Source organism: Porites lutea, chromosome 5, assembly GCF_958299795.1.
Source record: "Porites lutea chromosome 5, jaPorLute2.1, whole genome shotgun sequence".
NCBI lineage: Eukaryota > Metazoa > Cnidaria > Anthozoa > Scleractinia > Poritidae > Porites > Porites lutea.
Window position 1 is genome coordinate 36,298,996 of NC_133205.1, and position 12,331 is coordinate 36,311,326.

The 12,331-nt window shown below is 40.9% G+C and overlaps 1 protein-coding gene across 1 annotated transcript in view; it reads left to right on the forward strand.

Annotated features, from left to right (window-relative positions):
• The window catches only part of LOC140936923 (voltage-dependent calcium channel type A subunit alpha-1-like), a 53,457-nt gene that overhangs the window by 23,106 nt on the left and 18,020 nt on the right, over nt 1-12,331 (forward strand). The window contains exons 16-28 of the mRNA XM_073386428.1: nt 981-1,140; nt 1,638-1,659; nt 1,953-2,004; nt 2,733-2,853; nt 3,224-3,353; nt 4,201-4,260; nt 4,607-4,713; nt 4,890-4,998; nt 5,934-6,041; nt 7,693-7,745; nt 8,388-8,430; nt 9,423-9,523; nt 11,560-11,761. Coding sequence (XP_073242529.1) covers nt 981-1,140; nt 1,638-1,659; nt 1,953-2,004; nt 2,733-2,853; nt 3,224-3,353; nt 4,201-4,260; nt 4,607-4,713; nt 4,890-4,998; nt 5,934-6,041; nt 7,693-7,745; nt 8,388-8,430; nt 9,423-9,523; nt 11,560-11,761 — 1,268 coding nt within the window. The remainder of the gene's footprint in view (nt 1-980; nt 1,141-1,637; nt 1,660-1,952; nt 2,005-2,732; nt 2,854-3,223; nt 3,354-4,200; nt 4,261-4,606; nt 4,714-4,889; nt 4,999-5,933; nt 6,042-7,692; nt 7,746-8,387; nt 8,431-9,422; nt 9,524-11,559; nt 11,762-12,331) is intronic.

A 12,331-nucleotide genomic window follows, 5' to 3' on the forward strand; every position in this document is an offset into this window, starting at 1 on the left:
TGTAACAATTTAATGAGCTTCAAAGTAGAGGCCTTTAAGTGATGTTTTTGACGGCGTCCAAGTTGCAATGATATCTAAGAAGTGAAAATTGGAATCTTTTTGTTTAGCCTGCACAGCTGGCAAAATTAGCGGGCGAGTGCTGTTGTTTTTTGGTGGCGGAGCCGTGAAAAGTTTGGAAGCGAGTCAAGTTTTCCCTCGCGGGTCCGCTGCCAAGTAAGTACCCCGCGCAAAGAGATCTCTTGCCCGCACATTGATAATCCCGCCAGCTACGCAGGCTATTTCGTTTTGCCTGCATATTTTTCAAAAGATATGTACTGAAAAAGTTATCCCAGGTTTTTTGAATCTGTAGTGTAGAGGGGAGGGGTGGTTGGAGACTGTAGGGGTGAGGGTGGGGTTAGGGGCGGGAGGATGCGCTGGTAATTCTGTCTAACCCATAACTTATGAGCCCTGACAATGTTCAGTGTCGAATTTCTCCTCATTTTATCACTGTTTAAGGAAGTGGAAAGAAAGGTCATAAAACTAAATATAATTTAATTAGCACCCTATTTACTCGAATAAGCGCTGCGGTACTTATTAAATTTTCCACGTCTCAAATGCGGCGCTTATTCGTGTGAGGCATTTATTTGAACGTTGAACGCGACACAGAATTGTTTTAACTACGTTATCATTATTTTCCGTATTAGACTAACAGAATTAACGTCTTTTGATTTTGATTATATCGGGGCCGAGGCGCTAATTAACATTTTTTTTGTCTTAAGTGCGGCGCTTAATTTGGGGCGGCGCTAATTCGAGAAAATACGGTAATCATCATAGAAAAAATAAATTGATAATTTCTTAGCAAATCGATTTCTTCCCGTGACCATTTTAAAACAATATAATGTGGAGAACATGGTGAAGTTGATGTTAGGCCTCGAAGGATAATGATTGGTTTCTAATCTTGAAATATGAAGGAAAAATTTGATCCCTTAACATGCAAACAGATACTCTTCTCAATGTATTCTTGGCCATTGCCGTTGACAACTTGGCTAATGCACAGCAACTGAGTCAAGATGAAGAGGCTGAGGAGAATGCGAGGGAAGAAAGAAAAAGAGAAATTGTAGATCAGTACCGAGATCGTAGCTCTCCTACTTCCAGCCCAGGGTAAGGATGTCTAAGTAAAAAATGTAACACGCCTTTCACTTCTAAAGTCACCAGAACTCCACGAAACAAAAGGTTTATACCTTGAAGAGAAACAAGCGTTGTTTAAGTATGTTAAGATTTTTACATTTTTTTTTTTGTTGCGTTCCTCTCGAAAGTGATAACGTAAAATGACCATTTTCTCAGAATGTAAAAGTCTTAAAATGAGAACACTTAGTGATCTTAGCAATTGAGTTTTCTTGAATTTTTGTGGGAGTTCATAGGTTTATTAGAGAGATGGACTTGGACTCGGTTTTCTTCGCTTCACTGGCAGTTTTCGAGTTTCTTGCTTGGGTTCTGCAACTCAACTGGCGGGCAAAATAGTAATATTAATTAACGAGACCAAGACCAGCCTTAAAGGATGACAAGAATCACCCCACCCTCTACCCCTATCTAAATGATGTTAGCAGCAATTATTGCGACAGTCATCATCTTAACCTAAATTGTTTTGGTTTTTGCAGGCGAAACGGAGATGCTAGGAAGGTGAGTATGTTTGTTTTTGAAAGATGACCATGACGACAACGACGACTTGAACTCAGGGAGTAACAGAGCAATCTTAATCTAAATCTTTTTTTTTTTTTTGGGGGGGGGGGGGTCAATAATTTTTTTCGCGGGGGAGGCAGGAGTTCTCTTTGGTTCGAATGTGTTTTGGGGATTTTGAAGCAATACCTAAAGTCGTGACACAGTTTCTTCTGAGTGTTATTACGGTATGACCCTTCAACTATGATTTCGTAGAATGATGTTCTTATTCACACTCTTTTTTTGCTTATGCCTAGGGTAATGATTTTGGTCCAACTGAAGATGAATTTGAGTCAGAATTAGATGATGGTACGTTTTGCTTTATTTTATTGCCAATGTCTTTTGCACGAAATTAATATCTGAGGACCTTGTTTTTATCTCTGTATCTGGAGACGGGAACGCGATTTATACCTAGTTACCCAAGCCACGCGCTAGGAGAGTGACCCTACCATCACAAAGCAGGGTTCTATCTAGGGTATTTGAGGGGTAGAAGCTTTCCCCCCCCCCCCCAAATATATTGTTATCATTACAGTATATAAGTAACTGCATTGGAAAAATCATCCAGACATGACGAGGTCAGTGAACATGAAGTAAGTATTCCCTGTCTAAGGACGCTATATTACAAGGCACATGATCACCACTTAAAAAATAAAATAAAATACCACTGTAATATTTCTCAAAATCGTGTCTCAAAATGCACCAGATTGCATCTCAGCGCATATTCATTTCAAAAAATTTCCAGGGGGGCGCATGCCCCCGGATCCCGCTTCTCCCCCAAACGATAAATCCTAGATAGAACCCTGCAAAAGGGTTACCCGGCGGGTCACCCTTCTATTTGAGCCAACGTTTTGTTTCTCGTATGAACGGTTCTCCGAGTTTTGTAAGGAAATGTAGGAAAGATTGGTCCGCCCAGGGTAGCTTTTTTCGCGATTGACTCTCTTACCAGGCGCAAATTTTCTCCACATAAACGCGGTCTCGAAAAGTTAAATTAAGAATGTGTCTGTCTCAGTGATGGGTTGCTGTTTTTTGTGTTACAGTCAGACCATCATTTATCGCTAACCTCAGGAATCCTGGTCGGATGGTTCCTCATCAAAAACCAGGGGACCAAGTACCTATCATTGACACGTGGTCTTTATTTCTCTTTCCACCTGGAAACCCGTAAGTTTTGTTAAAAGATATTGAACTTAACTGACTTTAAATCCATGATTTCAGGACGTTTTAATCTAGAATAGGATATAGAAATGAGAATATTTGGTCATTGACTTTTGCAATGTAAAAGATTGGTCGGAAAATTTAGACTTGAACGCTCGTGAGTGGTGCTGCCTACACCGTTCTACCGTGACTGTAGATCTGAGACAGGCAAAAGCTCAAGTTGTATTTACAAACTTTAAGTTTTTATTCATCCTAGATGATCCCTCCATGTATTTTAGAGTGCTTCTTTTTTACCTCGATCAGCCCCGAGGTCAAATGATTAGTCACTTAGCAAACTGGTTTTTTTTCTCTCTCTCTCTCGCTCTCTCTCTTTCAGGCTGCGGAAAGCTTGTCACTGGCTGGTCAATTTACGTCATTTTGACAACACTATTCTGGTCATTATTCTTATTAGTAGTGTGTTGTTGGCTCTTGAAGATCCGGTGGTTGAAAATTCTCAAAGAAATCAGGTAACATTGTGGTAGAGTCAACCGTGCCGGCATATTATATTGGGAGAAAAAAGAGAGCAGGGCCGTTATTATGTATTTATTGACTGAGTGGGAGAGCCGGACGGGAAAATATTCGGCTTCGACCTGACCGAGAGCCAAATATTATCCCGTACGGCCCGAACAAACTCAGCCAATAAGCATTTTATCACATGATGGTTGTGTTTTTGAATTTTTCTGACGGAGCGAACCCGCATCGACCAGCATGCTTTTCTAGCAGGGTCGTACGCGTTTTTTTGGCCATATCACTTGACACGTACGGCCCCCTACGAAATTGCGCGTGGGGACGTACGGGTCATATGATAATTTCACTTACTACCGCATTCAAACAACAGATTCCAAAGAAAAAAAACGCCTTAAACACCAGCGTTCTTTAAAACAGCCACATTTTTGTGTTTCATTCTCACACTTGAACTTCCTTTCACAGTATTTCCTTTTGATTGCCAGACATCTACAGACCAAGCACCGGTTGTTCAAACGTAGGATGCATGGCGCTATCCACCGGATAAATCACTATGCAGCGGAGAAGTATTTGGGAAACCAATTACGTTATCCACTGGATAGATTTTTGTGGTGGATAGCGCTATCCAACGTTTGAACACCAGGGGCCAAGTCAACACTACGCAGGGCTGCTCATCTCAAGGGGGCGGGAAAGAAGTTGATTTCCTAGTTCTTGAGTTTGGGGAGAAATTTGAGCCAAAACTTGTAACATAAATCCGTTTTCTTTCAGTATCGATGTAAGACAGGGTTTGTCGAGGATGTTTGTACCTCCTTTTTCTTTAGAATTTTTAATTTCTTTCGGTGTTTGTAGGTGCTGACTTACTTTGATTATGTCTTCACAACAATATTTGCTATGGAAGTCGTTGTCAAGGTAATTATTTATAATTTGTATTTTAAAAATGATTGCGGTCATTAACTGTCTCAGGACTTGATAACTGAAACTCCTTAAGTTTTTCGTCGGAAGACTTGGATGTCTCTGAAAGTTCTCGGCGATGTCTGAACGCAGTCAGAGTACTCTTGTAACTTTCTGGTAAATTTTCGACAATTTTCATGAGTTTCAGCACAGTTTTGATAAGTCTCCTCCAGGTTGGTCCGTCTGGTCTAGCAATCTAGACCTCCCTTGATTACGCCTTTCCAAAAACACCTACACATATTCTTCATAACATTCACAAGGAGACGCTTACAGACATTGTATATTCCTGGTTTTAATGTTTTAGCTGATCGACTATGGTGCCATACTTCACCCTGGATCATACTTCAGAGATGCGTGGAATTGTATTGATGCCTTGGTCGTGTGCTGTGCCATAGCCTCTCTTGTTATGGGGTAAGAAATATGGGGAGCAATTCGGGTTTCTGGGAAACTAGCGTGAACATATCCTAAATCAGTGGTATTGAATCAATAAATGAACAATAAGTACCATTAAAAACTTGGCTTTAAATTATTTGGTTTGACATAATTTTTCGTGTTATACATCTTTCCACTGCTTTTGTGATACGCAGGAATCAGGAAGGCACGGTTGACCCAGGTTCTAAAAAGACAGTCAAAGTTCTGCGTGTTCTGCGGGTTCTTCGTCCACTTAAAGCCATTAACAAGGCTAAGAAATTGAAGGTACTCTTATCACAGTTACTTATTGAGCAATAAGTTCTTTTCTCTGATCAAGCGTTCTTTTCTTTCGCTAAAAAGAATTGTTGATCGCAGGTTGAATAAGCCGTCCATGTCCCTTATGCTTCATGTATTACATACTGAAAATTCATCCTGAGTCTCGTTTGTGAACAAATTAATTCCTTCGCTGTTAAACTGTTGTTAACATTGATTTTTTTTTTCAATGGTGTGAAATTAAAAAGCCTGCTATCTTCAAAATCGTAATCTGTTGCAAGACAAGAGTGCACCAGCTTATTTTAGGCTTCTTTGTTAGTTTATTGTTTTTGTCAATTTTCCTTATTTATTTATTTATTTATTTATTTATTTATCGTGGTGTTTATTTATCAATTTACAGAAACGGTGACCAAAAGCAATAATGCCTTTGGTCACTGTTTGTAGGCGCTTAAAATTATTTCTACGGGGTAAACTCGTCTGCACACTTAATTTATTGAAATAGATTAATGAGTATCTTTTTAGTTATCAAGGCTGTAATGGTCTAGTGCTAGTCTCCCTTGCAGGCGCGCTGTCCCGTGTGTCGTCACGCAATGCTCCTCCCCACACGTGAAAACACAAATAACGGCTGCGTAGGTGACTGAGGCAACTTTCACACGGTATCGGACGAATTTTCGACCGGCTTAAAAATTTGACCGGGTGCTTCGTTCACACGGGACTGTTCAATATTTTCGATCTGTTCACACGGAACTTTGAACGGCTGGGCGTCTAAATCTTCGTACGATTAAAGTGCTTCCGTGTGAACGGAAAACCTAAATGCACGAATTTTCAACCTGTCAAAAATTCGTTCGGTGCCCGTTTGACCGTAGCTTAAGAGCGCCAGCGGTGAGCTACGTTTTATTCGTATGTGTACTTTAGTGTTAGCTAACGGTGACATGTTTGCTTGTTAGGCTGTGTTCCAGTGCATGGTGTACTCCCTGAAAAACGTTCTCAACATTCTCATCATCACTATTCTATTTTTGTTCATCTTCTCTGTTATTGGAGTGCAGCTTTTCCAAGTGAGTGAATACACGCTCAATTACATCTTTTCAATTGCAAGAAGTCGTTCATACACGACTACACGTCCCATGTAAGCTATTCCAGATTTTGGAATCCGGGACATTTTTGCTTGTGGAATCCGGAATTCTGGACTTTGGAATCCGAATTTCAGCTCTAGGAATTCGGAATCCCCGAATCCAAGTTCCACTGACAAAGAATCCACAATCCAGTACCTGGAATCCGGAAATCCAATGCTGTCTTGGATTACCTTACATGGGACGAGATTGCGCAATTGAGCGACTAGTGCGAAAATCCTTGTCCCCATACATGGTTTTCTTCGCTCTTCAATCGTCCAAACCTTATGACGCGCTATCTACGGACGGAGTACTAGTATGGGTAAATTACTCGTAGAGATATCAGTAGGTTACCCCAAGAAGGGCGATGATACCTTCACAGCATTTGAAGTTGAAGAAATATGTTCCTCTACCCGCTCCAAGTACGTATACACGGAAACGGTTAGACTTTCTAAATGTCCTTTATTTTTTCCCTGGTTGGTTATGCCATTAAAGAACTTTTCATGCCTGTCTGGCGCGAAATTGACCGGTCAAAAATTCTACCCGTGACGTCATGACAATTGACCCATAGGACAGAGTGATATTTCACGCTGCTCCCGACACAGCATATGTCAATCAGTTTTTTCCCGCGTGAATTTATAATGTGATTCAAATCCGCTCAGGCGAAACAAGTCGACCTTTAGACTTCGTCGCTCGCTCGGTCGCTGCGCGACCTCATGCATTGAAGCTCGCTTCACTCACTTTTAGAACTTATGAGAGGTCGACTTGTTGCAAGTCTAGGAAACGGTGTATCTTAAGATACGCCTCTTGTCTAGAAGACGCCTCCTCTACAATGTTAAGTCTGTGTTAGAAGCCTCTCTCTAATAAACGCTCCCTGTCTAATAGACACCCCACCCACCCCCCCCCCCCCCCCCCCATATATGAAACGTGCTCGAAAATACTTGGAATTAGCGAAAAGGAGCAAAATCATTCAATATATTTCTTAATGATTGACAAGTGTTTGAGCATTGCATCTTGTTCAATGTCAAGTTCACTATAAAGATAGATTAACTATCACAACACAGTGACTGAATGAGGATTCTGGTATCAACGGTTGAGATTTGAAAAAAACGATATTGATCTCTAGACGGCCTAGAGGTATCAATTGATTGGCTGCATATTCCACTTTTTATAAACTCTCTTGATATTTTTGCCGATAGCTTATTAGTTTTGTAGAGATTGTTACAAAAATGAAAATATAAGCCTCTCTCTTTGAACCGCCTTCTTTTCTGTTTTATCGCCCCCTTTTGGATCCCTTAAATTAAATTAACGCCCCGGGTATCTATTAGATCATTAACGGTATTTTATTTTAATTATTTTCTTACTTATTTACCGTATAGTCTTTCGCGAGGCCTGTTAGAATTTGTTTCCTCTGCAAGCTGCGAGAAGCTTTCTTTTTTAGGTTTCTGCATCTTTTTTCTTTTGTATCGCTTGTTTGTTTGTTTGTTTGTTTCTGACCGTGCCTTGACAAGTTTTTCTCCTACTGGCCATAATTTTAGATGAATGTTGCCGCAAGTTCTCACAAAACGATCATGTATTAAGTATTATATTTTTGTAGGGAAAGTTCTTCAGTTGTAGTGATGACTCCAAGATGACAGAAGAAGAGTGCCAGTAAGTTTCCCTATTTCACATCTTACCTACCCTGGGTCCCAGAGGTTTTTACTCGCGTGTGACGTTTGAGTGGGGGATGCTTCGGGGTCGACAGCAGGCCTACACGTCTTTTACCTTGACCGAAACCGGAAATCGCGCAGGATAAGTCTATGGCACCCAGGGTACATCTTACCGTCCCATTGATACATTTTGTTGATTTTTTTTTTTTTGCTGTTGGTTAAAGACAACCCATTTGAATACTGTTATTGCTAAGCGACCAACACATACTCAGTAATTTCACTCGCTTTCTAGGTTGTAAAGGTGATATTACACGAGTCGATTAGCAACGACGATTTTCAGCGCAACACAGCGTTGCAACATTGTTTCGACATTCCAGCGCTGTGTTGTGCTAAAAATCGTCGTTGCGAATCGTCCCGTGTAACATCACCTTAAGACAGGTTTGGTGTTATGGTACTGAAGTTTCCAAGTCCGAGTGCGGCTGCGTGCAGTTTAGTGTTAAAGAGAGCAACGTCAGAGCGATTGAACTGTCTTGGACCATATTTAAATTCTTTGACGAACCCCATCTCGCTATCCTTTAGGGAGCAAGTAGTTTTGCATTTGCTGTATGCGAATAACAGTGCTTCTTCATCATTTTCTTTGTAGAGGATATTACCTTGATTACAGTAGTGACATGAGCGAAGTGAAAGTGAGTTTCTGTTACTTTTTATTTTCTTTTTCTCACAACCTACACTGGCTATTCTCTCATCCTTGCATTCCTGTAGAGAATTGTGCCAAGTTACCCCCCAACCCAGAGTAAACCGCTGTTGGTAAACTAATGTTGCGTGACGTATCGCGCTACTACAGTGGAACCTCGATTTAACGAAGTGCCAAGGGACAGGGGAAATTTGCTCGTTAAATCGAGGGTTCGTTATATCGAACACCCCCATTTAACGAATTTTCGGGAAAACTACCAAAATGTCCGTTATATCGAGGTATAGTTAATAATTAATTTACAAAACCCATTATTTCCGGATCTGAAAAATTACTGTAATAACACTTCAGTACCGAGCTATGCATAGCTACGGCACTAGAAACTCAAGAACAGGCAAACAAAAAATGCTTAAAACTGTTCTACACATAAATTTTATCCTTGTTGGTCCGTTTGGCATTTATCTTTTATCACACGGTGACATTTATTCGTTATATCGAGGCAAATTTTACGTTTGGGCTTGTGGATTGTGTTCGTTATAACGAGGATTTCGTTAAATCGAGGTTCGTTACATCGAGGTTGTGTTCCATACATTTTACTGTAATTTTGGCCGGGCTGAAGAAAATCGTTCGTTATACCGAGAACTTCGTTATGTAGAGGTTCGTTAAATCGAGGTTCCACTGTAGTGTTGTTGTCACGCGAAGATAATTCCTTTGCCTATTACAAAAACCTAATGTGGTGCATTTATTAGCCTGAAAAAACAGATTTGTTGAAGTAACTTTCCCTCGCGGCACGATCAATCAGAAACTGGACAGTAACACGTCTGTCATCAGTATGGAATTTCTGTGCTCGTTACTCAGGCGTTATTTCACGGGGAAACCAGTAGAAGTGTGGCGAAATGTCAGCTGTTTTCACAGGTTATACACAGATGAACCTGAAAAGTTACGTGGTATCATCTTTACTACTCGACCTGAATTTTTGTTTTGCAGCGTGTGAAACGAGAATGGCAAGGGGAGGACTACAATTTCAACAATGTATTTAATGCAATGTTGGCACTTTTCACGTCTTCGACTGGAGAGGGATGGCCTGCGTAAGTCACAACTCAAATGTAGTTATCCTTGATTAAGTAGTTGTCAACACTCTAGTCTGAGCGACCGTAAAGACCTTTATGTTCTCAAGTTTTCTTCTTTCCCACTGCGTAACCACCCCGGGGGGGGGGGGGGGGGGGGGCTACTGCCATATATGGGCTATATAGGTATGTGCCGCTGTAAAGGGTATGGTTTTCAAGCAGTTCACTCTAGGATAGGGTATATAAATGAGAGAGTTTGGCTCTAGAATAGGGTATCATTTCTCAGGAAACTGATCAGTTGGTTGAAGATTTTATCTAGACTAGGTACACAGCTACTCTAGGATAGGGGGGATTTGGGGAGTTTACTCTAGTATAGGGTAGCAAAATTCAGCTGAACTAGCTCTGGTGAAGGTTAAGGGTTCCAGGCTCCCAGCGGCACATCCCCACCCAGAAATTCCTACAGTGCCCCCCCCCCCCCCCCCCCGGGTAACCACGTAAGTTAGCTGCCAAAACGTACCTCTCTTCGGATGATATTGGTGGTGATTATTATTTTGGTGATGATGCCAGTGATGGTAGTGATATTGGTGATGCGGCTGATGATAATAATATCGGTAGCAGTGATGGTGATTTTGATGTAGATGATTGTGGTGATGATGTTGGTGATTATGATTTGCTTGATGTTGGTAATTTTGTTGTGATGCTGCCAATGGTGTTGGTGGTACTGATGGTGATTATGATTTAGATGATGGTGATGGTGATGGCATTGGTGGTCATGGTTTGAATGACAGTGCTGGTGGTGATAGAGGCGATGGTGATAATGATGATTGTGCTGTTGGTGATAACTGTATTGGTGTCATTATTATGTTCACAATGATCAAGGGCACCCAACGTCAATTTTCGGAAAATATCTGTTCGGAAGACGATTTGAGATCTAGAATTCTCGGAACATTTGTTGTAAAATTTCTTGCTTACCTGCCTCTGCTAGGATTTTCGAACATCTAAACAATGCTATAATTGCCCATTTTCAACGGATTTTTACCCTAAAAAGGTCACCTAGAATTTTCGAGAGCCTTTTTTCTGGCTGAAATTTTCGACAAGGTAAGCTTTTATCCCTATGATTTTCGGATCACTAGACTTTTAGCTAAGAAATCCGAACAGATGAAAAATTCTTAGGGGATAAAAATATGCCTATATCTACAGTTTAAATACTAAAAAAAGATTAACAATGCTATGTTTAAGTGGTCTTGAACTATGTTCTCGTTGGGTGCCCCATAATTAGAGAGCTTTAGATTCTCAGACGAGTACGACTACGAGTACGAGATTTTCTCAATACTAAGTAGTGCACGCGCGTGAACCAGCGTCATTTTGGCGGGAAAATGTGGTAGCCGTCGTCATTCTACTACGAGTTTTAACGCGAATGTCGTGGTGGCGAAAACAAGTTATCAAATGTTAGAAGTTTTATCATTTTGCGATGGGGAAAGCGCGAAACCTCCTTCAGTAAAGGTAACAGTGCTAACTTTTCTTGTGAAATATGATAAAACATAGCTTTCCGGGAAGTCTATATTTTGAGAATAGGCGAAAAAAATTCAAGTCAAATCTCGTACTGGTAGCCGTTCTCGTCCTCGAATCTAAAGGTCTCTAATGATGACAGCGTTGTGAGTGGTGCTGAGGGTGATGGCGCTGGAGTTATTAGGCAGCCAAAGCAACCTCGACGGCAACGTCAACGAAAACCTCTTAGTGTTCGCGTCTTCCATAAAACGCGAAACTGGTAAGTTTCACGTTGTGCAAGAACGGCAGAGAAATGTACTAGAAAGCCTGCTGCACGTGCAGAGTTGTTGTTTTGCTAATCTAAGGCTATTGCTTTTTCGCCACTCTCGTTGCCATCGCAGTTGCTTAAGCTCCTTATTAGTAGTAGTGGAGGTGGCTTCATTCATAGTACATACGGCCATTTGTAGCTCTTGTCCACAGTTTCTTACGAATCTACCTGTCCCACCCTTATGTCCCTTTTTACCAAGAAGGCGTTGATTATCCGCTCCTTGTGTTTATTCTCTTTATAGACTCATGCAAAGATCCATCGACACAACCGAGATCGACCGAGGACCAATCGTTGATAACAAGATTGAAATCGCACTTTTCTATATTTTCTTTGTTGTGGTTTTCTCGTTTTTCTTCATCAACATCTTTGTAGCTCTTATTATCTTAACCTTTCAAGAACAGGGCGAGAAGGACCAGGGTGACTGCGAACTGGACAGAAACCAGGTGAGACAGATGCCTGACATGTATGTATATGTGACCTCTGTGCGGCACACATTTCTTGTGCAAAACAACTCAATGGTTTTTTTTAGATCTGAACTGGGCCCTCACTGTCGAGCTTAAAGAGCTCGGTAAATCCATGACTACAAACCAGTGGCGGCAGTCGCCGGAACAAAATATTATATCTTTTTAGACCTAGTCTTGCAGTCAGTTGTTAGTCCGTAGTTTCTCTTTTAAGAACAGAAAAATAGAATAGAATGCTTTATTGAAATACCTCACTAACGGTATCGACTGAACTGCTATACAATTTGTAAAAAAGGGTTATGAAACAGAATTACAAAATGTTTACATACTAGCCCTATCAAATATAATTGCTGTATCAAATCCTACATCTACAAACATAAAATCTCAGACTAACTGAATTATAAAACGTACTTGCGCATTTGTTAATAAAGGTATCACGGCATCTGTTAGCCTTGCGTAGGTCCTTAGAGGGTCCTTCGTTGAATGGAATGAGAGGGTGCAAAACATTTAATCATTGCTTACTCTGGTCACACAAGCAAAATTCACAAAATA